The sequence below is a fragment of the Chiloscyllium plagiosum genome, unplaced genomic scaffold (genome assembly GCF_037043375.1).
Source record: "Chiloscyllium plagiosum isolate Xiang-an unplaced genomic scaffold, Cpla_swu_hap1 HiC_scaffold_4, whole genome shotgun sequence".
NCBI classification, from domain to species: domain Eukaryota; kingdom Metazoa; phylum Chordata; class Chondrichthyes; order Orectolobiformes; family Hemiscylliidae; genus Chiloscyllium; species Chiloscyllium plagiosum.
Genome location: NW_028270142.1, coordinates 69365579 through 69393080, shown reverse-complemented (window position 1 = coordinate 69393080; position 27502 = coordinate 69365579). Strand labels below are relative to the sequence as shown.

General features: G+C 41.0%; 1 protein-coding gene across 40 annotated transcripts in view; it reads right to left on the bottom strand.

Moving 5' to 3' along the window:
- Positions 1-27502, bottom strand: part of rims2a (regulating synaptic membrane exocytosis 2a) — a 1173408-nt gene that overhangs the window by 939096 nt on the left and 206810 nt on the right. For 31 of the 40 annotated variants that reach the window (XM_087986315.1, XM_087986332.1, XM_087986320.1 and 28 more), the window contains exon 2: positions 15469-15501. The exons of 7 other annotated variants lie outside the window; for them this stretch is intronic. In XM_087986315.1, the coding sequence (XP_087842441.1) occupies positions 15469-15501 (33 nt within the window). Of the gene's footprint in view, positions 1-2621; positions 2641-14978; positions 15066-15468; positions 15502-27502 lie in introns of those variants that run through there. 2 more of the 40 variants (XM_087986344.1, XM_087986322.1) reach the window with 2 other exon arrangements.

Genomic DNA, 27502 nt, shown 5'->3' with positions numbered 1-27502 from the left:
CATTCTTGCAGTTTCTGGGTCTCCGTTGCATATGTTCTGACAATACCACCTTCTGCTGAAGTGAAGCATCTCAGAAACGGCTATCTTTTTCCTCAACCAAGGATTCGCACCACTGTTGTTCACAGGGCCCTCAGCCATATCCAGTGCATTTCCTGCACTTCTATCCTCATGCCTTCTCTTTCCTCCCACAACACAGTGTCTTCCTGGTCCTCACTTCCCACTCCAACTGCATCCATATCCAAATGATTATAAGCTTCCATTTCTGCCACATCCAGGTATATATTTTTCCTTCCTTCTGTTGTTAGCCTTCCTCATTGACTGTTCCCTCTGGAATACCCTGGTCCACTCCTCCTCCATGCACCACCTCTTCACACCTCAATCGCATCTACCCATACAATTGCAGAAGGTGCAACACTTGCCTGTTTACCACTTGCCTCCTCACTATTCATTACCTCCTCCTTCCTCACTATTCAAGTAAAGCAGGGATTTACCTGCACCTCATGTCATTAAATCTACTGTATTCGCTGCTCACAATATAGTCTCTATAATATGGTTAGCAATTTTTGAGAAGATTTGTAGTTCAGTTGACGATATGGATGTAAGTTAGCTCGCTGAGCTTTAATAAGGTGAAAGTGAGGACTGCAGATACTGGAGACCAGAATCAAGTGTGTGGTGCTGGAAAAGCACAGCAGGTGATGAAGGACCTTTGCCTGAAATGTTGATTTTCCTGCTGTCGGATGCTATATGACCTGCTGTGCTTTTATAGCACCATACTCTCAACTCCCTACAGGAAGCAGTCTAAGTATGTATAGTTGAAGTTGGTGTATCTCGTGAATATTGAAGGCCAGCCTATGCTCAGAAATGGAAACAGATATCAAGAAAGGAATAGAGAAGTCAGAGATAGACCAGGTGAGTGTAAAAGCATGGTAGAAATTGGAAGAGAAATTAATAAATTTTTCCAATTCCGGATGAAACGGGGAAATAGCACTGAGGTCAACAATGCACCTTTAGAAGTTATGGGGAGGGACCAGAGTAGGATCAAAACGAAGAATGTTCCATGCGCACCACAAAGGGACAGGCATTGGGGCCCATGCAGGTATTCATGGCCAGACCTATGATCTGAAGAAAGTGAGAGGAGTTAAAAAGGCAGATGCTCAATGCGAGGTCAAGCTTGGCTAGGCTGAGGAGAGGGATTGTGGACAGGGATATTCCAGGCCATCTTTCCAGAAAGCAGAGAGTCTTAAGACCATCCTGATGAGGGCTGGTGGTTTAAAGGGTTTGCACATCCATGGTGAAGACAAGATGGCTCACACTTGTAATCTGGTAATCTGTAAAGCTTCAGAAGAATTGGGAATCTAAATGGGAAGGGATTGGATAAAGGGATAAATACATTGATTCAAGATCAGAAGAAATACGTTGCATGGGGCAGAAAAGGCAGAGACAGAGTGTGCCTGGGCAGTCCTGTGTGGATTTTGTGAAGGCAGAAGAAGGCTATATGGGTTTGGGGAACTATAAGCATGGAAGCTTTTTTGGTAGCGTGGTTAGGGTTAGATCCCTAGATCAACAAGATTAGTGACTGTCACAATAGCCTGATGTTCAATGGTGGCATCATTATGCAGAGGATGATAGGAGGTGGTGTCCAAGGGCTGGCACTCAGACTCAAATGTAGAGGTTAGTATGTCAAACAACAGCACCATCCGTTCTCAGCAGGTTTGATTAAAGAGTAAGCACTGGATCAGAGAATATGGAAGGCAGTCGATTCAGATGGAGATAAGTACAAGTGGGTGGGAGAGGCAGAGAAGACAACTGATATCATGAATTCTGCCTGAACATCTTTCATGACATTCAGGTACCCCATACCCAGGCCCTGTCATGTTATGGGCTGCTTTCAACATTCCAACCCATTTTCATTAACTCATTGTGACCATTAACAAGTGCTCTCCTTCCTGGGCTGACTATCAACCATCCCTTTGCCTGTCTAACTTACTTACTTTCTCTCTGGGCTCTATCTCCACCTATCAAGTTTTTCACTTTACCACCCACCCCCCCAACCCCCCAACCCATCAGCATTAATATCATTTTTTCTACCTATCAGTTCTGAAGAAGGGTCATTGGACTCAAAAGCTTAACCCTGCTTTCGTTCCACAGGTGCTGCGAGATCTACTAAGTTTCTCCAGCAATTGGTTTTTTTTTTTAAGATTTGGAGTACTGTTATGAAGTTGAAGGCATAAGAGAGAGAACGCTGTTCTGAACTGAGACATTACTTATGTATATGACTAGATGGCAGTCCCAGAGTGTACTGGAAGATTGAAAGTATGTAACATTTGGCTGTGAAACAGATACAGATACCGGAGTTTCAGTTGCTGTTTTGACAACAATTTAACCAACCAGTTTAAATTATGCCCAGGATACTAAAACCCAATTGAGTTCGAATTTCTTGTTTTGCCAACGTCGAACCAATGAAACGATCTGATTTTGGGCGTTTAAAAATGCAGGCATCTTGAAAATTGGAGAGAAAGCAACTGCCATTGAGACAAACAGCTGGAGATATAACATCTTGCTCTCCAAGAAATTTGGAAACACTCTATCAAAAGGTACATTTTCATAAGATACATACTCACAGTAAAAAGAAAGATGACGACCCAGAGCAATCCTCAGCCAGAAGACAGACACAGAAGATGACAGCGGCTGTGTGGTTTTGATGGAATTTTAGTTTGAGCCTCATTGGAACAGCATACTGTTGTAGAGTTGGAAGCAGATAATAAATAGTTAAGAGAACAGGGGCTTAGAATTGTCAATAGTTGTTAATGTTCACCTTTACACTTAAAATTATTGATTTTTTTTAAAATAGTGGAATTTTTGAGTTCTCTTTCACTCATATTGTAACAGTTTACGAGGCAAGGTGAAATTTTTTAGGTGTTTGGTTGAATTAACAGAGGGGTTCAGCTCTGTGTTGTAGCAGTACACAGTCTGCTTGTGATCTGGATACCATTGACTGAACGCTGCTAGGAATTCATGGAGTAGGAAGAACATGGACAGATATCTGAGATAATGACAACAAACAACAACACTCCCAGGCAGCCATCCTAATAATTTTACATAAAGAAATTTCGCCTCATCTCACTCCAAGCTCTCTTTTAGACAATCTTGAAATTGTGATCTTAGTTACTGATACACAACCAGTATACAGAATATCTTTCTTTACCCTGTCAAAATTGTTCAGAATTTTGAACACCTAATAAGGTCACCTTTTAGTCCTCTCCACTCCAAGGAGAATAAAGTTAATTTCTTGTATCTAAATTCCTCATTTCTCATATCATTCTAATAAATCTTCTTTGCATGCTCTCCAGGGATTTAAGCAAAATGTATTACCTCATATTTCTTGACATTGAAATTCATCTGCCAGGTGTCTGCCCATTTGGTCAACTTGTCAAAGTCTCTCTCAAGTTGCTCAGAATCATCCTCATAATTCACTATTCTCACTAACCTAGTATCATCTGCAAATTTAAAGATTTTGCCCCTCAACAGCCATCTACAAGTCATTTATATGAATCTGAAAAAAGCAAACAGTACTGAGGCATCATGGTGGCTCAGTGGTTAGCACTACTGTCTCACAGTGCCAGGGATCTGGGTTTGACCAGTCTTTAGTGACATTACGTGGAAATTAAATATTCTCCCCATGTTTGTGTGGATTTCTTCTGGGTGCTCCAGTTTCCTCTCCATCCAAAAATGTACAGAGTAGTTGGATTGGCCATGATAAATTGCTTATAGTGTCCCTATGTGCAGGCTAGGTAGGCTAGCTGTGATAATGCAAGGTTATGGAGGATAGGGTGAAAGGCTGGGTATGGGTGGGATGCTGTTTGGAGGATCGGTACAGACTCGATGAGCCAAATGGCCGCTATCCACACTGCAGGGATTCTAAGTGTCCCAACACCGATCCCAGGGGCACACCACATTCAACTTGTCTCCAGTGTGGAAATTGTTTGTCCAAATATACCTTCTATTTGCCATCTTTCAGCCAACTTTGAATCCATGCTACCAAGGACACACTAATCCTCAACATTCTAATTTGCTAACCACCCTGCCCTTTGGCACTGTATCCAATGCTTTCTGAAAGTCCAAATATATCACATCCACAGCACTACCTTCATCTAGTATGTCACCTTGTCAAAGGACTCAATTAATTTTGTCGCACATGACCTGCAGTTGATAAAGTCATGTCTAATATTAAGTTATTTTCTCTAAAGCGCATATTCATATCATCCCATAGTATGGCCTCCATCAGTTTTCCCACTATTGACATCAAGCTGATAGGTCTGTAGTTTCTTGGTTTATCCTATGTCCCATTCTTAATGGTGACACATCTGCAATCCTCCACACCCCTAGGGCTAACCCTTTGTTCAGAGGTCAAGAAACCTTTTGTCAACATATCTATGTTCTATGTTCTATGTTCTATGTGGGGTGCTGGAAAAGCACAGCAGGTCAGGCATCTTCCGGCGAGCAGGAAAATCGACATTTCAGGCATAAGCTCTTTCTGATGAACAGACCAGGCAAGGATGGAAATTCCTTCGTCTCAGTAACCCATTGGATTTTTTGACAATCAACAATAAATTCATGGTCTTCATTGGACTCTTAATTCCAGACTTTTATTGAATTTAAGTGCCATTATCAATCTTGGCAGGATTCAAATGCAGGTCCCCAAAACATTACCTGAGTCTCTCAATTATTAATCAAGCGATAATATCATTAAGCCATCACCTCCCCAAAGCAATTGTTTCCTTCTCAATGAAAGAACGAAGGACTGTATATATTAGCGATTCTATTCAAGAAAATAGTGAAATGTTTAGTATTTGAAGCTACCAATTTGACAATCTTTAGATGATTTCCACAGTAAGGCATACCGAAACCTATTTATGACTCTATGCATCAGCAATCAGGAAACAAGTACCTTGAGACAACACAGAGGCTCTCAGGCATTACTAAACATTAGAAACAAGTACTGGAGTAACTTGATCATCTTAATCAATGAGGAAGTCCCTATTCCTTTCACAAGGGCATTAAGCTTAGAATAGAGTATTACTGTCAAGGACAATGCTCAGCATCTACTAATCTTCGAATTTATCATTTTAAATACACATTACAAATGTCGGCCTGAGCTTTAACTCCTAAGGAGGGAAGGATTCCTGGTTCTGCAAACTCAGGAGAAAATGCTACCGATGGTTCAATTCATTCCAAGGAGACAGATGTTAAGAAACTTCTGACCCACCTTCCTCAGGAACTGCAAGAAGACAGCCACAGTATTGCTGTTTGTAAAAGCTGGCTGTGGTAAAGGCCAGCCCCATTGATCTGGCACTTGATCACCCACAATCACTCCCCATGCTTCACCCATTCTAACTCCCGTGTTACCTCAAGCCTTCCACCTATGGCCACAAATCCCCTCCATCATGAAAACATATCCCACATCCACCAACCTTTGTCCTTACCTTCCCAACTCATCCAATGTCCACTCGAAGGGTTCTACAGACCAGTGGTAAAATACGATTTAGCACATAGAACTTTTCTTTTGGCCAAGTCTGAGGTTCATTAATCCGTCTTTTTAAAAAAAGGCACAATGTCACAAGGTTAAGGGGAATTTCTCACTTTGTCATACCAGACTTGGCATATCAATCATGTCCCTGTGCAGTTTCTTCTGCTGATTTCAGCCACATCTTACCATGTGTTGTCCCCTGAAGAATTCACCACTTGGGGATTATCTGTTAAAACCAGAACCCTTGCATATAGAGCAACTCTGAAAGACTGCTGTACATCTAGATGAGTACTGGCATTCCAAAGCTGCCAGAGGTGGAAAATGGTGAAGAAGGTAAATTTGGCTCCAGGATTTCCTAACAGTAACCTGGAGGATGGATCGGTCCAGAGAAGCATTCTTTTCCCAGAGAAGGCCAGGCCACTAGACCCTGACAACCTGGTCCAAGGTCCCTGCCTGGGTCAATGCTGTCTCCAGGGTGGGGAGGAACGGTCAACAATGCAGTAAGATGGTCACTGACCTTCTCCACTTCACCAGAATAGTTGCTGCTCTCTTTCCTCTGTTACATCACATTCACTATCTTTACTGCTGCACTCACCTCCTGCAAGGCTTTTGGTGTCTGACTCTCACTGTTGCCTGCAACATCTTCCCTCACTCGCTTTCAGACTCAACTTTTCAGCACTAATCTGACATACCTTCCCGAGTTGCCTTCTTAGTCCCTCAGAACACCTCATCACTTTTTCTCCCCATGCAGGGATGCAGAAATATCCATGTCGTTCCAAAGAAGTAAGGACTGGTTTGTATGCCAGTTCAACTCTGCCATTAACTGCTCGGTCAGTCTCATTCGTTGTGCATCACTTATAACCACTGGCTTCAACTGTGTAGCTCTTTTATTGCCTCACAAGTATAGCCAGTCTTTCCACTAATCTAGTAACCCCAGAAGTGACCTAAAACTTCTGAGAATGAGAGCATGGAGACCTCCTGTATTCCTTTCACCAGCTCAGATAGTCACATCTTGATGGGGACGTTAGCTATGTTAGAACCAGGAGAACCAACTGGTGAGTACATCAGCCCCATGTCTCCACAGCTGGCTGAGAAAGAAACAACCTAGGCCTCTGCTACTCAGATCAGGCACTCGCTCAGCACCACGCAGGGGAAGACCCTGTGATGTGTGCAGAAGTATTTGTCCACATGCACAGGGACAAACAGGTCTGTGGGATGCAATGACCCTCATTATCCAGAAGCTGTATCAGTACAGCAAATCACGTGATGGTCTGGCTGGCTCTGTGGACAGCTTGCAGCTGCACTGCATGCATATGTCCTTTCCCACAGCCTTCATGGCCCAGTGCCAAATAGTAGCCTGCCAAGTTTCAGTCCAGTGACAACCTGCCTTTTTCGACTGATTTTCCTTGAACAGATTAGATAAGCTGACCGTGGCACATCCTCTCAAACAACATGACCTCCAAGACATGAATGGTGCAGGTAGTGTAAAGTGAGTAAGTACTAAGACAGCAAACAACAGCCTTAAGCTTCAGCCTCCAGTCCATGAGTTGAGTGCCTATTCCTGTGTGCAAAGTGTCCCTCCTATGGTCTTTCATCACTAGTTGTCAGTGCACTCTGCAATGCAAGTCAATGCTTCCACAGCACACTACTAGTCCGCTGGTGAGGTGCCAGAATGGTTGTGAAGGATTTCCAGATGCCAACATCCATGGAAGAAGGTTGTTTGCAGCTAAGGATCATGCCCCAGGCTGCAGTTTGGTCGTGGCCAACATGGGGTTCATTCAGAGCAAGTGGTAGGCTGAATCCACCATGTATGCTCACTCAGGTTCCTTGACAAGATTTCCTAAAATCAAGCTTGTTTGGGAGTTTAGTAAAATGGAAGGTTGATTATTACTGAGGTGAGTTTTGTCATCAACAATGTATTTATCAAGCCTGAAATTTGTCAGTTGGCAATTTGCCATTGTCTGACAAAGTTAAAAATCACTCAACACCAGGTCCAACAGGTTTATTTGGAAGCACTAGCTTTCGGAGAGCCCCAAAAACCTGTTGGACTATAACCTGGTGTTGTGAGATTTTAAATTTGTACATCCCAGTCCAACACCGGCATCTCCAAATCATGACTGTCGAGCAAGCATTTCAACATATCACTTCGGAGAAGAATGAAAGATGGCACAAGTCACTCCTGATGTCGAGATGAGCTTTATCAGACTCATCTGATTCTACCATACATCTTGCCATAACCCACATTATTTAGATTCCTATCGGATTACACAGATTGTCGAGTGGTGAATTCTATTAATTAAAAACAATACCGATTACAAACTGATTCACTATATTTAAATATTTATGATACTCATTGTCTCCTTCAACTATGTTATGGACCAGGCCAGACCCCCTCAAAACATTTCAAGAATGTAGCCCAGACCCTACCTTTACGAGTTGTTTTAAGCAGGTGTAATTACAAGATTACCAAATGAAACAAATGCAAAAAAGAACGGAATACCAAAAACTCAACCTATCCGAAAACACAACAGATTATCCCAACTTAATAATGCTGTTCCAATTACTTACAACAATCCCCATCAACGCCCCTTGGCGCAAAAGGTAAAATCAAAGATAGGGTCTTACAGGAGAGATGTCAGAGAGAGGATCAGCAGGGTCCCACTTCTTTGGGTCAAACCAGAGATAAGCTGATTTGGGAGAACTGGCCATTCTCCTTTCATTGTACAAGTGTTTTTTTAAAAAACTTGAAAGCCTTTTTCCTGAGGAAATATCTGTTAGCTATAATCAAATTGGCCCCAAAACCCATTGAAAACCAGACTTTTCAGAATCACTGCATTTATGACCTCTGAAAAGAAAAGCCAAGAACAGCATAACCTTGTTAAAGGAGCAACATCATCACAACTAGTTAATCTGTTGTAAATACAAGCATTTACAAAGATCCACTTCAAAGACCTGATCTGTGTGACTTGTTATATATCTAAAGTTCCTTAAATAAGCAAGTCACATTTACTCAGTGTACAGGTAGTTTTGGGTACACAAAAATGCTCTTGGTAAAGATCAGCTAATTCATGGATGACTTCATTTTTGATCTTCCGATCCTCCTTAACTGCAGGCGCATAATCATCGTTGTGCATTACTTATGATCTCAGCTTTTGTTGTTGCTGGACAAGTCAGACTTCAGACTGATACTTGGCTTGATAGATCTTTTCTATGATTTAACAAGGTGGTCTTTCACTGAAACACATGCTGCTGATCTAGTTATAAAAGTACAAGGAATTTATTACACAAAATAAATGATGAAATAGAATAAACCAAATTATTTACAAGTACACAATTTGAAATATTTCATCGATCTCGATGCTATTAAACACCAGAGTAATTCCCTTCTCTGTAGTGTTAATTGAACTGTTTTGTACAATTTCTGATCTTGAGAGTTTGACAGCCTCTTACATTAAAGTTAAAAAACTAAAAACCCTTACACTGAAGTAACTACTTCCCAGCTCTTCTGGTCCAACTCCGTTCTTTAGGAGAAGTTGCTTCATGCATCCAACTTCAAATATGACTTCTGTGAGCTGAAACCAATAGTTTTCCAAGCTCTGAGATTTTCCTGCAGGCAAAATAAAATTCCTAATCCTTCTACACTAAAAGCAAGCTAATACTTTTCCAAATTTACTCTGCCCAATCCAAAAACGTTCCCAATGCAAACAAGTCCATATCATCATTCCTGGGAGTCTCTCTCTTATACACAACTCAAAATGGATATGCTACTAGATTGATTTCCAAACTCTAAAGGAAATCATAGAATCCCTAAATGGTATCAACATAAAAATCACTACTATTTCCATGGCTGTGAATTAGCCACAAAAGAACCTGCCCAACCTCATGGATGTCTGTAGTAATGACACACTAACTGTGAGAGCCAGAAAGTTGATTCTGAGGTCAATCAACCTGACAGAGAAAAAAACTAATATTAAATCAACATCCATACTCATGTAACATATGTACAGTCCCTTGCTTTCTCCTACCTAGTCGTCTCAATTTTCTTTTCAACCAGTGGGTACAGGCCACTGGGATCTATTGCCCCAAGAATGTACAGGGTAAGCATCGCTTTCATCCACTCATGGAAGAAGCTGAAATATTGACAAAGTGACAACACAACACCATGTCAGCTGCATATCACATATTTCACACAGATATTTGATTTCCTTCCCATAAAACGTTTACTATTTGATTGTGAATATCAGAAAGATTCTACAAATTTTCTCTCACTGTTGGCCTTCCAATCACATTTTATGATAACTTTATGCATGTTTTTAAAAGTGGACTAATTCACAGAACATCAAAACAAGGTTTTCAGCGAATGATCCTTAACAGCTAATAGTTGAAACTTTATTGCTGGAACAGCACAGCAGGTCAGGCAGCATCCAGGGAACAGGAGATTCGACATTTCGGGCACAGGCCCTTCTTCAGGAAACAGGGCCTGAAGAAGGGCCTGTGCCCGAAACGTCGAATCTCCTGTTCCCTGGATGCTGCCTGACCTGCTGTGCTGTTCCAGCAATAAAGTTTCAACTTTGATCTCCAGCATCTGCAGACCTCACTTTCTCCTTAACAGCTAATAGCCTTCTGGAGAAATCAGTGCAAATTGGTACATTTTAAATTGGTACAGTGTAAATTCAACAAAGTAAACAGAATAATGCTCACCACATAAAAAAATGTTTGCACTAAACTAGTCTTATGGTGCTTGAGGGCTCTATTGGAAGCAGTGTTCTTTTGGAGGACACTTCAGGTAAACTAACTGTGTGGGACGCACACCGAGACGAACATCAACTGTGTCTGGAGGATCATCAACTCGGTGAAAGACGCTCTTTGGACGGTCCGAAACCTGTTGATCTTCCAGCTGAAGGAGCTGACCCCGACTCAGTGTTGCAAACTGGCACATTCCAAGGTCCAGGACTACGCGTTGAGGGACGCGCTGAAGCTTGGGGCACCTGCCGCCAAGGCGCAGTGGGAAAAGATCACTGTGTAACATCTGCCTACCTAAGAACAGGGGCCACCCAGTCATTTGGGCTCCGCTGACGCCTCAGCAGAAGAGCTGGATCGTAAATGTACAGACTTGTATTTAGGAAAAATAAATTTCGATGTCTGTATGTAAAGCAATGTAATGTGTGCACAAGAATGGCATGACCAATTGTATAGAGATCCAAATAATTTTATGAATAAAGTATATTTTGGAAATTAAAACAAAACTGTGCAGCCTATGATCTCTCACCTATTTACAGAAAATCAGGGGCTGCATGGTTGTGGTTCACCTAAATGGTGGCACGGTGGCACAGTGGTTAGCACTGCTGCCTCACAGCGCCGGAGACCCGGGTTCAATTCCCGACTCAGGCGACTGACTGTGTGGAGTTTGCACATTCTCCCCGTGTCTGCGTGGGTTTCCTCCGGGTGCTCCGGTTTCCTCCCACAGTCCAAAGATGTGCAGGTCAGGTGAATTGGCCATGCTAAATTGCCCGTAGTGTTAGGTAAAGGGGTAAATGTTGAGGAATGGGTGGGTTGCACTTAGGCGGGTCGATGTGGACTTGTTGGGCCAAAGGGCCTGTTTCCACACTGTAATGTAATCTAATCTAATCTACCCCTTCCAAACAATACGATTGGATTGCATTATCACACTATGCATTAAGTCACTGGGAAGAAGTCTTCACTTGAATTGATGCATTGCTCCAATTTTCACCATGTTATTTTCAGCAATTAAATATTTATGATGATATTGCAATGTATCTCAGGAACACAGTAGTGTCAGCACTTGCAAAGTTACCTTACATAACATTAAATTTGAGGCTTAAACTGTTATGCTCACTGTGCAGAAATATCCTAACACAGAGGAACATGTGTAACGATCTCACGTGTCATTTCGGCTGTCAACCCCTCCCCCATCCCCAGTTAAAAAACAAACTAGCAACATAGAGGTATGACAGTAATGAGCATTTTATTTTGTGGAGATTGAATTCTAAGGATTGCAGTGATGTAGCAAATGATAACCCAAAGATTTAACACAATGGTCTTGATACAGCATTCACTTTGCCTTTATCTTCTCCCAGTGGGCTCATAAAACACATCTTTCACTGTAATCAGACAGGATGAATAGATGCACACTACAAAACTGTAAAAAGGAAAATTTTAAAAGATGCATGTACCCTGTGAGGAACCCAAAAATATTTGCATGAATCACGAACAGCATTTCCAACTTAATTTGCTGGTGACTGAAATCAATGGGAGTATTGCTTCAAAGTTTATCATGTGGTTCCATGAAATGTATTAAAACAGTTGTCTTTTGAAAATAAATAGAAATTACATTGTTCAGTACTGAAAGTCAAATTTCTGGACTGGATGTCTAAAAAACTCTTGTCTGATTTATGTCTTTGAATATCAACTTTTTTTTTCATACTGGCTCCTTTAGTTCGTAGAGGGCCTATTGAATTATTCTTGCTCTAACACCAACACTATTAATAATTGCCAGTGCAAATTCCATGAAGTGACTGAGGGAATAAAGATCATAATGTAGTAGGTAAACTGCATGACAGACATCCACATTAGTGACTACAACGTTGGACAGTAGTTGCTGTGACAGGTGATTAGTAAAGTTTTCGGTTCCTAGTCTCAGTAAAGCCCTAGGATAGCAAATGCAACGCTTATCACTAATCAGTGCCAGTTAGGCTTAAACCAGGGTAAGAAGTGGACAATGCTACACATGAGTCGATGGTTTTTTGACATAAAACACACCCAGTCAAAAACTCTGTTCTTCAAACTGATCATCGCATTTATGGAATCTAAAACAAATTTTCTTCATTGCTCATAACATCCGATCAATTATTAATATCTAGGAAGATTTTGTTTTAAACTGCATTATCGGTTCTAATTAAAACATTGAATACACAATAGTTAAAATATACAGATAATGTTTCTGTAAGTGTGTGCATGACACAATGCATTGATAATTTGAGTCATACTCAGTAAGGTCCCAATTTTGATCACTTTGAGTCAGTCAATTTCAAAAGAGGTGCTATCTTTGGTCTCAGTTCCCTTGTTAGGGAGTGGGAGACAAATTTCAGAGGATTTGTCATCCTAATCATAGGTGCTGTTGAAAAATGAGAAAGATTGGGTTCAATCAGAATGCCTTACTGTCGAACAGACTTGTTTGTATTTACGGAGAGAGTAGCAATGTCACTGAATTGAAAATCCAGAGGCCTAGGCTAATGCTTTGGAGACAAGTTCAAATCCCACTGTGAATCGAAAACAAATCTCAGTAATGATCAGATCAGACAACTTCACAATTTTTAAAAGGCATCTGGATCGACAAATGATAAGGAAAGGCTTTAGAGAGATATGAGCCAAATGCTGGTCAATGAGACTAGATCAGATTGGTACAGGTTGGCACGGATAATTTGGACCAAAGAGTCTGTTTCCATGCTGTAAGACTCTATGACAATGATTCTACTTACTGTTGTAAAAACCCATCCAGTTCAATCATGTCCTTGAGGAAATCATCCAGCCTAGGGTGGCACAGTAGCTCAGTGGTTCGCACTGATGCCTCACAGCGCCAGGGACCCAGGTTCAATTCCCACCTCGGGCTACTGTGTGGAGTTTGCACATTCTCCCCGTGTCTGCGTGGGTTTCCTCTGGGTGCTCTGATTTCCTCCCTCAGTCCAAAGATGTGCAGGTTAGGTGAATTGGCCATGCTAAATTGCCCGTAGTGTTAGGTGCATTAGTCAGGGGTAAATGTAGGGGAATGGGTCTGGATCGGTTGCTCTTTGGAGGGTCGGTGTGGACTTGTTGGGCCGAAGGGCCTGTTTCCACACTGTAGGAAATCTAATCTAATCTACATGTGACTCCATGTCCACTGTACTGTGGTTGGTTCTTCAAAAAAGACCAGAGGAATTTCTCAGTTCATGCACTATCAGGAATCAGCAACAAGATGTTGGTCTTGCCAGCGAAGTTTACATTCCAAATATAAAAGGAAAAAATGTTTACACATGAATAATGGATGCATGGAAATATACTTTCGTGCAACAGAACCACATTCCAGCAGAGAGTCAGTGCCTTGGGGGCAGTAGAGGAAAAGTATTTGCATTTATATTGCCCTTTATTCTGTTTCTCAGAAATTGAGAGTTATCATACCAAACCCCCTCGAATGAGATTGCCCAGAGCAAATACTATTTTATCCTTTTTTGCACATTAGAACACTGAAGGATCAAATATCTATCCAAGACAGAAGTACAGCAATCACTACATTAGCCAAAAATAGATATATTCAATCATGTGCGCTAGATCTCTATGAGTTAGATACTTACTGAACACATCTTGCCACACATTGGTATGTACATGCAGCAATGGCTGAGCATATCTTTTATCAAAAGGTATTTCAAAGAAAAATGGATAAATAAAATCCCCCTATATCAATAGTAAAAACAAAATGAAATAATACCTACCTTTTCAGCAGCACTCATTCTCAGGCTCAGGCATATCTTATTAGCAGACTGAACATCATTATTACAGAAAAGAAATGTTGTGGCCATGTAGAAGAACATTAGCACTGTATATGTGATGTACGTTTTTTTAAAAACCAGGAAAGATCAAATCCAAAGCTAGTAGATACAATATTCAAGTTTCTTCCCCCACACATCTTAATATTCTAGCAATTAGATTTGGATTTTAATTCCTATCATCAGGGTTTGACAAACTGTTGACCTTTCATATCAAAATTAAAATGCTTCAATCCTCAATAAAACATGTGTGTTGTACATAATTATTTCTTAAACAAAACATCAAGGTTATTGCTTTGAGATTCCATCAATTTTAATGTGTTTAAGACACAAATTAATAATAAAGTAGCATGGATTGTGTATGTAATTTAAATGGTCATGGTCCAAGTAAAAGTCTCATAACAATGACATAATTTGTGCAAGTTTGGAAACTAATTCATTTGATTATTTAGATCTTGCACAACCAACCTATATTATTATAATAGTCATTACAAATATTTAATACTCAGGTCTATTCCATTCAAGATAAGGGCAGCCTACAAGATTCCATAATATGCATCAGGGGAGACAACACCTTCAAAGAACAAAAATACACCACAATTATAATCAAAGTACTAATATCCCACTATTCATCCTCATAGTGTTGCAAGATCTACAAGAGGAGGCAGAATGACTGCTGAACAATTATTTTCCTATGCTATGAAAATGGTATGCAATTGTGAAGTAAAATGTTAAAAATTGGGTAGAAATATATTCAATGGAAAATGGTGCATATATACTCAGTAAGTGGAATCAATGAGTAATAGCTGTATTCTACTTGATCAGTCATGACTTGCCAATGTCACACACTGCCCACTATGAGAGAAAAGGTTAAAAGCACCAAGTTAAACTATGTGCAGCAGCTTACTTACGCCTGGGATTCCTTCTCATTTTGTTGTTTTTGTTGTGGCTGAAGAACGTTATTTACCAGCTCAGTGATCCCACTAAAGGGAAACCACCTGTTCAAATAAGCAAATAATGTGACTGAACAATGAAAGAAGACACTTAACTTTGGCCTCAGTTTCTTTGCACCAAAACAACACAGCCAAGAAAGAAATGCTACAGCCAAATGCGAATGAAAGTTGCAATCAGATCCAGCAAGTAAGGATATAGTAGGGTAATATTATATTAGCTTATGCTTAACCATTCCAAATGCAGGGAGCAGAAAAGCTACAACCATTCTGGATGTGGATGATGTAAGAAGCTGCAGCCAGCTCTCTTACAGCTAATCAGAAAGCAAAATGATGCACTACAACTGCAGCCAGTAAGGTATCAAGAATAGCTAATACCCAGAGGGTGCAGAAAGCACTGGGACAAAACACTGCAATTTCAAGCTCACTACATTCGGAAATTATTACTTACTGTGGCTGTTGAGGTTTTTGTTCTTCTTTGACCCTAAAAAACAAGTTCCAAAACTCAATGCAGGAAAAAGCAGAAATTAAAATTGTAAATCAAACTATTAAGTTTCTTGAAACTTATTTACCGTCCCTAAAATAGCACTGAATTGTCAGATGGGGGAAATCTCAATTTTGTTAATTAAAAGAAGGTCACAGTCTTCCCTCATACCCCATAGCTCACTGCAGTTACACAAGGAAATCACTAGGGGCTCTCAGGTATTTCTCAAAAGCAAACAGGGAAGGTTCCATTCAAGTTCAAGATTGGGGGCATAGGCAAGGGGACAAAATCAGAAAAGGAGCAGTAGATGATGCTGGGGTCACTTTTCTGCCATGCATTTATTCTTTTCAGTGGATATAATGCACCCTTGACAATATATGCAAGATATGGCCCACTTCATTCTTGACTTGTTCATCTTCATGAACTAACTATAATCATTGTGATGGGGGTAGGAATTTCAGAAACTGATCAATGTGAAATCAGAAAACTTTCCACGTGGCAGTCATAAAGCAAGCATTGTTTGCAGGATCTCAAGTGGCACAGTCTCTTGAGACTGAAGTTAGAGCTAACGCATAACAACTGGCTGCCAAAGCTACCATCTTCCTTCAGCTGGATTTTTAATACTGAACTGCTTACACGTGAATGGGTATCAGCCCATCAGACGTCAGAGATCTTGAAAATTTTACTGGATTGGACTGGGAAATGACTCACTGATATATTTTGTAATTAGGCTGTTCAAATAATTGTGATTAGGGTTGAATCCATTTCTGTAAGTTTTACTGAGAATAGCAAGCATCAAAGGGGATTCCTTGGTCAGAAAAGCAGATAATCAGCCAAAAGAGGTTTAGGACCATCTTGCAGAAGTCATTGAACAATGTTACAAGAATTGGCAAAGGTAACTGTGAAGTCAAAATTTTCTGTTAACTAAGAATTGAGTGGGGTGTTTTGTTGAGATCGCAACACTCTAACAGTATCTTTCAAAGTACTATTTGTTGCTATTATCCCTGCCACTGAAATATTAAATGCAGTGATGAGAATAAAACGAGTGAGGAACATTACCTATCCTCAACAAGTTTCACACTTTTTTTAAAAAGGCTAATAGAAAATCAGTTTTATGATTTTAAAAACTGCATATTCTGAAAATCAGAAACAAAAATCAAAATACTGCTGGAAAAACTCTTAACTGAAGAAGGGTCACTGGACCTGAAGCATTAACTCTGCTTTCTCTCCATAAGTGCCACCTGACCTGCAGTGTTTTATGATGTTGGTTAAAATAATGGATTGGTGGAGTAATTGCAAACCACTGGTCCAATTGATCGTTTAAAATTTTTGCATCTGCATGCAAGAATCAAACTCATGTCCGTTCACATCAATTGCAACCAACTAAACATACAATCTGAATGACACAGATTTCTAAGGGGACTTGACACTGGCATTGATGAGTGGTCCTCGCCATTTCTTTGGCTGAAGCATTTGGGGCAGTCATTGCCTCCACTGGATTCTGTCCAGTATGAGGAAGGGAGGACAGTAACAAGAATCATAAAATGATGCGGAAGTTGGTCATAGGCTCCTTAACAGTAGTTCTACCACAGGACAGAACAGTAAACGTGAAGTTATTGCTCTTTGTAACTGAAGTAATGGATGCATTAATCTACTTGTCAACTGGATATATCAAAATTGGTAAAGGTGGTCTAAAAGTTGAATTTGCAGAACTCCTGTGATGCCTTCCCACACTTATTGTGCCTTTGAGCTTTGTTAGTTCACAAAGAACAAGGATCAGTACAACACAAGAACAGGCCCTTTGGCCCACCAAGACAGTGCCAACACATGATGCTTTTCTTAACTAAAAAGCTTTAGTTTCTACACAGTCCTTATCCATCTATTCTCTGCTTATTCGTACAGCTGTCAAGATGACTCTTTAATGCTGCTACTGTAACCACCTCCATCACCTTCTCAAGTAGGGCATTCGAGGCACTTACCACACTGTGTGTAAAGAAAAACCTGCTTCTCACATCTCTTTTAAATTTAGCCCCCTCATCTAAATCTTACGTCCCCTGATAACTGACATTTCTACCCTGGGGAAAAAACGACTCTGACTATCCATGCCTCTTAATTAGCAAGCTTTTATCAGGTCACCTTCACCCTTTGATGTTCAAATGAAAACAAACCAAGTTTGTTCAAACTTTCCTCACAATCAAAGGCAACATTCTAATAAACTGTTTCTGCACCCTCTACAAAACCTCCACATCCTTCCAGTCATGTGGTGTCCAGAACTGTACACACATTCAAAATGTCGCTGAACTAAGGACCTGCAGCTGCAACATGACTTGCCAAATTTTATACAGTCAGTTCTGATATAACACAATTATTCCATTCTTGTGCCATCTCCCATTATAAGAAAATCACATAATAGTAGTGCCATTTAATAATCTAATGGGGACGGAATCACATTATAGCCAATGCAGGTAAGGATTTTGGGTTCTACAAATAGTGGCTTAAAATCTTCAATCACATTAAAGCCAATTAGTGTTGAAGAAACACGCACTATACTGGAACCAACTGTACTTTATGCCCCAATGGATGCATGCATGCCATGTGCCTTCTTGACCACCCGATATGCCCAGACCCCTCTGTATGTTGATGTAACTAATGGTTATGCCATTTATTGTCTACTTCCCTCTGCATTAGATCTCCCAAAATGCATCATCTTACAAAGCCTAGATTAACCTCCATCCGTCATTTATCCACCCAGATCTCCAGCCTATCCAAATCCTGTTATAGCCTCTGACATTATCCATTCCCACAATCTTTAGTGTCAATTGTATACTTAGTAAATCAAGCCACCCACATTCTCCTCCAAAATAATAATTTACATTCTAAAGAGCAGGTGTCCGAGCACTGATCCTTGTGGAAACCACTCCAATCTGAAAAACACCCTTCTAACGCTATTGTCTTCAATGATGAAATCAGTTCTGTATCCATCTTACCAGCTCACAGCAAATTCCATATGACTTCATCTTTTGTAATAGCTTACCATGAAGGATTTTGGCTTTGTTGAAGTCCATATAAACAACACTGTCCCCATAAACCATCTTTGTCAACTTCCTCAAAAAATCTCAATCAAGTTTGTGAAACACGGTTTCCCTGCATATAGCCATTCTGTCTAATACTAATAAGTCTGTATTTTCCCAAATGTCAATAAATTCCATCAGAATGATCTCCGATAATGTCCCCACCACTGATGCAAGGCTTACTAGCCTGCAATTTTCCTTATCATCCTTGTTACCCATAAATCTTTAAAAAATTGAACCACTTTGGCTCTTCCTCAGTCCTCCTTAGCCTCTCCTAACTAGTAAGATACAAAGATTTCATACAAGGCCCCACCAATTTGCTCACCTGCCTCACTCAGCATTCTGCGATAGATCCCATCAGGTCCTGACCATAATGCTTTTCAAAAACACGCAATACCACCACATCTTTTATATTGACGTGTCTTAGAATATCAATAAACCCCCGTGGAGACTCACCATCCACCATGTCCTTCTCCTTTATGAATACAGACCTCATTCACTTCTTTCAGCTCCATGCATAAATTCCTTGTTTGATCCTTGAATGGATCTACCTTTTCCATAGCTAACCTCTTGTTCATTATATAAAATATTTAAGGATTTTCCTTAATCCTGTTTGTGAAAGACATATCCTGGCCCCTTTAGCCCTCCTAATTTCGTGTTTCAGTTCTTTCCTGTTCTCTTTGTACTCTTTGAGGGGTCACTGTCCTCTGTTTTCTAAATCTTACTTTTCTCATCGAAGTTTTCCAAATCTTGCCAACCATATCCTTCATTTTTTCAGAACATGCTAATCCTGAACTCTCATCAACTGTCCTTTAAAACATTTCCATGTGCTTGATATTGATTTATCTTCAAACAGCCATCCTCAATCTACATTCCCCAGATCCTGCCTAATATTGTGGCAGTTAGTTTTCCGCCAATGTAGGCCTTTGACGAGAGGACTGTTTTTATTCTTAAATAGATTAGATTAGATTAGTTTAATTACAGTGTGGAAACAGGCCCTTCGGCCCAACAAGTCGACACCGACACGCCGAAGCGTAACCCACCCAGACCCATTCACCTACATTTACCCCTTCACCTAACACTGCGGGCAATTTAGCATGGCCAATTCACCTAACCTGCACATTTTTTGGATTGTGGGAGGAAACCGGAGCATCCGGAGGACACCCACGCAGACACGGGGAGAATGTGCAAACTCCACACAGAGGAATTGAACCCGGGTCTCAGGCGCTGTGAAGCAGCAGTGCTAACCACTGTGCCACCGTGCTGCCCAAGTAATTGAAAAAAACTTACAGAATTACAGTCACTGTTCCCAAAATACTCCACTGTGTAAACTTTGAACACCTAGCTGGCCTCATTCCCCAAAACCAGGTCAAGCATGGCCTATCTAACTGGAATATTTACATATTGTTTAAAAAACTATCCTGGATGCACCTAACGAACCTCCCCCTATCCAAGCCCCTGGCACCAGGCAAGTTCTGGTCAACATAAAAGTTAAATTCACCCAACATGACAACCCTGCTGTTTTCAAAGTTTTCCATAATCTGTCCATATATCTGTTCCTCTATCATCCAAAGTGATTGCATCCTTCCAACTCCTCATATTCCCAAATGGCCCTGCTGATATTTTCCCTTAATGGTGATGCAACTCCCCCACCTCTTCTGCATCCCTCTCTAGTGGGCGGCACGGTGGCACAGTGGTTAGCACTGCTGCCTCGCAGCGCCAGAGACCCGGGTTCAATTCCCGTCTCAGGCGACTGACTGTGTGGAGTTTGCACGTTCTCCCCGTGTCTGCGTGGGTTTCCTCCGGGTGCTCCGGTTTCCTCCCACAGTCCAAAGATGTGCATGTCAGGTGAATTGGCCATGCTAAATTGCCCGTAGTGTTAGGTAAGGGGTAAATGTAGGGGTATGGGTGGGTTACGCTTCGGCGGGTCGGTGTGGACTTGTTGGGCCGAAGGGCCTGTTTCCACACTGTAAAGTAATCTAATCTAATCTAAAGTAATCTAATCTAATCTATCTCACCAGAAATATCCAAATCCTGGAATGTTAAGCTGACAGTCTCGTCCCTCTCTCAACCAAACAGCTAATAGCTTTAAAATCAGTTATCTATATTAATCCAAGCTAAGTTCAGCTGCCTTGTCTGTCATACGTTTCACATTGTAACAAATACACCTCAGAATGCCAGTTCAGTAACCTCTCTGTTCAGCTGACTGGCCTTTCTTTCTGACTCCTCCTAAATAATTTTACTTGTTGACCAATGCTGTGGCTCTTGCCCCACTACCACACCAGTTCAAACCCTCCAACTGGTACTAGTCAGCTAGGATAATGGTGCCCCTCCAGTTTCGTGCAAACTGTCCTCTTCTACAGATCCCACCTTGCCCAGAAAACATCCCAATGATCTTCTTGGAGCTCTCCTCCCAAACCAGATCTTTAGCCACATATTTCATTAAAGTTTTTTTTCCAGTTCCTCCCCTCACTGGCAAGTGGGACAGGAAGTAATCGCGAGATGACAGCCCTGGAGGTCCTGTTTTTCAATTTCCTACCTAACTCTCTGAACTACCTTTGCAGGACCTCATCTATTCATGTCATTGGCACCAATGTGAACCTCTGAATGGTTGATCAATCATATTCCAGTGTATTGGCAATAAAGACTTGTAGTGTATTAGTATAATGTTCAGTCGAGTCACCAGACTAAGTTACAAGGGTAGTTGAACAGTTTGCTCATGCCACTCAACTACAGAGACAAGTTTGTTAATCAATTATATTGTTTTTTATTCAAAAAATAAAGTACTTGTTCACAAGTTTTAAATTCTGCTTTTAAGTATTTTGGATGGTATGTTAAGTGATCTTGATGCATGTCTTGTGACATCATAAGTACATTCTGGATTAGTGGTGCTGGAAGAGCACAGCAGTTCAGGCAGCATCCAAGGAGCAGCGAAATCGATGTTTCGGGCAAAAGCCCTTCATCAGGAATAAAAGTGCAGCCTCACCAGTTTTTAACTCTGCAGTATATCAGAATTTATGCTCTTTCTTTCCTATCATAGCATTTAGCATTTGTAAAGGCCTCCAAACTTTATTCTTTTCACAATTAATTTTCTTTAGATACAATGACTGCAAATCAAAATTTCTGTAATAATGTTTATTTGAAAATCCACATTCAGTCTTGACTTGAACATGATATACAAATAACGTAAACACTTTACATTTAAAATGAAGTAGTTCACATTGAAACATATGACTTAGAAACAGAAAACAAAATCATTTGGCTCTTTAAGACCGACACCATTCAGTAAGATCACAGCGGATTTGGTTGTGCTCCCAGCTCCACAAGACCCCCCCACACCCCCACCCAGATTCTCTTCTGCAGCCTTGAATAAATTTAAGGAACTAGCTTTCACTTGGGAAGAGAACTCCACATTCTAATAACCCTTTCAGGGAAAAGTTTTCTGCCTTATAACAAAGACTTCTTATTCTTATTCTGAAAAATGTGCAGCCATATTGACCTCAACCAAATTTAACATATATGTATAAGTATACAAGTGTATTTAATTCAAAGTGTTAGTACAGCAAGTAATTAGGAAAGCTAATAGCATGATATCATTTATTGAGGGGACTTGAATACAAAAGCAGAGAAGTTGTGCTTCAGTTATATAGGGTATATGTGAAACCACATAAGTTATTTTGTATATAGTATTGGTCACCTTACTTGAATAAAATGCAAATACATTGTCACAACTTGCTAGAGTAGCACACTGAAAAAGCAAGCCCCATTATTCTCAGATCCATCATAAAAGTTTAGGATTTTAAAACAAACATGAAATTCCCTAATTTTCAGACCCAAATTGATAAAGATGATGGTCAGATTTCAGAACATAACAAGAATGACCACTTATTACAAGTAATTAGACTGCAGCTACAGGTAAATAGTTACAAGCCATTGGCATAATACACTAAATTAAACTCCAGTTAGAGAAATGTACAGCACGGAAACAGACATTTCGGTCCAACTCGTCCGTGCTGACCAGATATCCTAAGTTAATCTCCATTTGGCCTACATCTCTCTAAATCCTTTCTATTCATATGCCCAACCAGATACCTTTTAAATGTTGCAATTGTACCAGCCTCCACCACTTCCTCTGGCACCTCATTCCATACACGCACCACCTTCAGCATGAAACAGTTACCCCTTAGGTCCCTTTTAAATATTTCCCCTCTCAGCTTAAACCTCTGCCTTCTAGATTTGGACTCTTCTACCCGAAAAAACCTTGATTATTAACGCTATACATGCCCCATGATTTTATAAACTTCTAACGTCGCCCCTCGGCCTCTGACGTTTCAGGGAAACCACCTATTCAGCCTCTCCTCCAAAAAAACTCCTCATTACATACACAGACTGAAAAAGTTGGCAAAATGTGCACAGATTGAGGGGAAACTGAAAAAACAGCTCAGTATATTTTGATTTTTACTGATCAAAAGGTTTCTTCTCATCCTTCCTTTTCCAACTATTACAACTGAAGAAGTGATAAACTGTCTTGTTCCAGATTTAAAAAAGGTTTTGACTGAAGAAAACAGAACTGCAGACATCTCATCACTTCGCTGTATCTTGCTCCCAGCCGCATGCTGTTCAGTTAACCACACGGTTGATAGCAGTCCAACGGGGCTTTACCATTTATAAAAAGTCACTAGTCCATAGGTCAATCAACCCCATGTTGCCAACCAGAGATCTGTCAGAATACATGATATTCTTGCTTCCAGTTCATCTGCAACCGAAACTTCAATTACATCTTATTTGTGCAGCTCTTTACATGACATTTGCCATGAAGGTCAGGTTAAATGCTTTTTAAAAAAAACTTAGAGCAATCCTTGTAAAACACCGGTTTTAAAACAGTCAACAATTTTTTTTTTAAAAAGACAAAAATAAAAACAGTCTTTTCAGCATTTGAAGCAGATCAAAGAAAGTTCACTAGACTAATACCCGGAAAGGTATTTTGTCAAATGAGGAAAGATTGGAGGGGTTAGGCTGGAAGCTTAGAAGAATAAGAATCAACTTAATTGAAATATACAAGATTGAGAGATGTCTTGAAAGAGTAGATGTGGAAAGGATGTTTCACCTGTCAGAATGTCAAACTAGCAGTTCCTATTTTAAAATGCTGTCATCCATTTAAGATAGAGAATATGGAGAATTATTTCCTCACCACCAAAAATATCTTCCCCTCTACTCCACTGTCAGCATTCTGCAGGGATTGTTCCCCCCTTGTCCTCCCAGTGGACTCTTCCATCACGCCCAACATTTCCTCACTATCCCATGGTACCTTCCGTCCAATCACAAGTGTCAGACTTGTGCTTCACACTGCCTCACAGCATTAGAGACCCAGGTTTGATTCCCACTTTGGGTGACAATGTGTGGAGTTTGCACATTCTCTCCATGTCTGCATGGGTTTCCCCAACAATCCAAAAATGTGCATGTCAGATGGATTGGCAATGCTGAATTGTCCATTGTGTCCAGGGATGTGTAGATTGGGGAGATTAGCCATGGGAAATAGAGGGTCACAAGGATAAGGTAGGGAGGAGGATCTGGGTAGGATGCTCATCAGATGGTTTGGTGAGTACTTGTTGGGCCAAATGGCTTGTTTCCACACTGTCAAGATTCTATGACGATAATCTGCTCTCTTCTCACAGTCCAAGTTCCCAAATACACCATCTAGGTGAAGCAGTATATTACTTGTATTCATTTCAATCTGTTTACTGTATTTGCTGCTTACAATGCAGTAACCTTTACATTGGTGAGACCAAATGCAAACAATAACTGCTTTGTGGAACACCTCCACTCTCTCCAGATGAATGACCCTGACTTTCCAATTGCTTGCCACTTCAATACATCATCTTGCTCAAATACTATCAGGTCTGTTCTGGGCCTGCTGCGATGTGTTAATGAAGCGTAATGCAAGCTCAAGGAAGGACACCTCATTTTCCACTTGGAACTTTACATTCTCAAGTCTCAATTTTCAATTCAACCACTTCAGAAACAGTCTGGGACAGGATGAATAGGAATTATGTCCCCTTTAGTTGTAGGGTCAATAATGAGAGGGCATAATTTTAACGTGAAAGTTAATGGCTTAGCTGGGATTAAAGGAAAAGCATTTCTACCCAGAGGGTAGTCAGAATCTAGAATGCATTGCCTGGGAGGGTAGTTGAGGCATGAAAAACCTCAATGTTTAAAAAGTACTTCAAAAGAGGACTCAAAATGTTAAAAATTTGAAGTTATGGGCTTCAAATGGTAAATGGGATTAACGTAGATAAATAGACACAGACTCAATGGATCAAAGTAATTCACCTGAGCTGTATGACTCTTGAAATAACTCCAGAAACCACTATCCCATCACAAAGTCACCCTTTACTTCGGCGCAGAGTCCTTGACACTGACCCAGCTCCCTCAGACATAGCTCTCAGAGTGAACAGGATGTCTACCCTCCTTTTTCATTTTTAAAATGTCAGGAAAGGCTCCCTGTTGGATCAGGTTAACATTCCCAGTTAAGGAACTCATTCTGTCTGACCTTCTTACAATCCCTTGCGCCATCCCACTTGGATTTGGAGGACAAAGGCAAGTTCTTTTTTTTTTGTAGTTCCTCCTGAGGTATATCAGCACAGGGACTAGGAGAAAGTGAGGACTGCAGGTGCTGGAGAATCAGTTGAAATGTGTGGTACTGGAAGAAAAAACAGCAGGCTGGCAGCATCCGCGGAGCAGGAGAGTCGAGATTTTGGGCTAGAACCTGACTGACTGACTGTTCTTTTTCAGCACCACACATTTTAATTCTGACTCTCCAGCATCTGCAGTTATCACTTACTCCTAGTTTTGAAAACCATGCTGCGAAGCCTCTCCTCCTCCATCCACAAGGATCTCAGCGAGCGGCTCTCCCACCACACACCCCACCCCCATCTTCGTTCCCACTTATCCTATTTATCTAGATTAATCCCACTTACCAGCAGTTTGCCCACAGCTTCACCCTCCCCACTGACCTATCACAATCACCTTCTACCTGCATCTACCTTTTGCTATCCCACCTACCATCCCGCCAGCCCTAGCCCCAACCCCCTCCACATTTCTGATGAAGGGCTTATGCTTGAAACAGCGACTCTCCTGCTTCTCGGATGCTGCCTGACCTGCTATGCATTTTCTAGCGCCACACTTTGACCCATATGAGCACATGGTCAGGTTCTTCCAACACTGCCTATGATACAGGCAGTGTAACACGCAGTAGCTCACTACCTGCGCCAGGAGCATCTTGGAAGAAATTCATTGTTTTCTTCAGGTGGCAAAGGCGTTGACATCTGCCATGTCCATCCCTGATTCAGAGGTATGTTCACAGGCTCAGACAGAGGGAGAACACACAGCTTCCAAAACAGTCAGAAAGGCTGTCAATGAGCCAGGTATGTTTGGCTCCTCCACCATTCAAGAGTTTGCAACTTACACATGATCCACGTACTTGTTTGGGACCCATACACATACCCGAACTTTATGCCTCACTGGACCTGACCTCATGTGGAGCATACTTCTTATGCAAGCCAGGGCATTCCCATGGTCCCTACACCAAATATCATCCCCTAAAGTAAAACGGTCTTTCTTGCTTAACGAAGTTTTGTGTCCAACACTTGTGCTCCCGATACCATTCTCCCTCCCCTCTCCCCAGGTCTGGGAAAATCAGATTTAATTTGGAATGAAGTCTTCTCCCCACCATCAACTCTGCTGGAGCTTTCCCTGTAATTGGCGCACGAGGGATGGTCCTACAATCAATTAGGAACTGGGACAGTTTGGTATCTAGTGAAGCTGTCGGTGTAGGCTGTTTCTTTAAGACTGTCTTCAAAGTTTGGATTGTTCTTTCTGAAAGACCATTGGATGGTGGGTGATATGGAGCTGTCCTTATATGTCGAATACCATTTGACCTGAGGAAATACTCAAATTCCCTACTGGTACATAATAGTGTGTTATCTATGATCAACACATCTGGATGTCTGTGTATTGTAAAAGATGTGTACAGTTTTTCTATCATCATCTGCATGTTTGGTCAGCAAATTCCATGTGGATCCAGCCACTTTGAGTGGGTGCCCACATTAACTAAGAACATTGTGCCCGTGGAAAGAACCTGCACAATGTATATCTGAGTCTAGGATTTACCAGCCATTCCCACAAATGTAGGAGAGTTGCTGGTGGTAATTTTTGCCCTTGGTGGGGCAGTGCCCAGACTACCAATGTAGCTATGTCCACATCCACTCCTGGCTACTAGACAAACATCTCGTCAACTTTTTTATTTTGGAAATCCCTGGATGATCCTGGAGTTCTATCAGTATTTGCTGCCAGTTTTTGCTCAGGGCAATCATTATTGCTCCCTAGAATAACATGTCAGCCTCAACTGTGATCTGGCCTTTCTGGGTCCAAAGAAGGTTCTAATTCTGATTGTGACAGACCTTTGGTTTCCCCATCACCACCAGCTGTTCCAGTTTTACCAGAATCAGATCTTTCTGCATCCAAAGTTTGATATTGTCAGCTGTCCAAAAATTAAAAACCCTTACAAACACATCCACTGGCGGTAACACCAGTGGTGTATCTGCCAGCAGAAGGTGACTCAATCCATCCATATTTGCTACTTTGTCTCCTGAATGGTTTTCCAACTTGTAGTTATATGCACTTTAATATTACAGCCCACCACCGAATTCGGCCTTAAGTTATAGGCAGCACTGCCTTGCCTTCTAAGTAAATCTAGCAGCGGTTTGTGCTCTATTATTACAAATTTATATCTGGAAAGACATTGGAGGAACTTCCTGGTCCAAATATGACCGCCAAAACCTCCTTCTCTATCTGGACAAATTTATACTTTATATTTGCCAAAGTCCCAGATGCATATACTATTGGGTATTCCTCTCTATTGGGCTATCTAT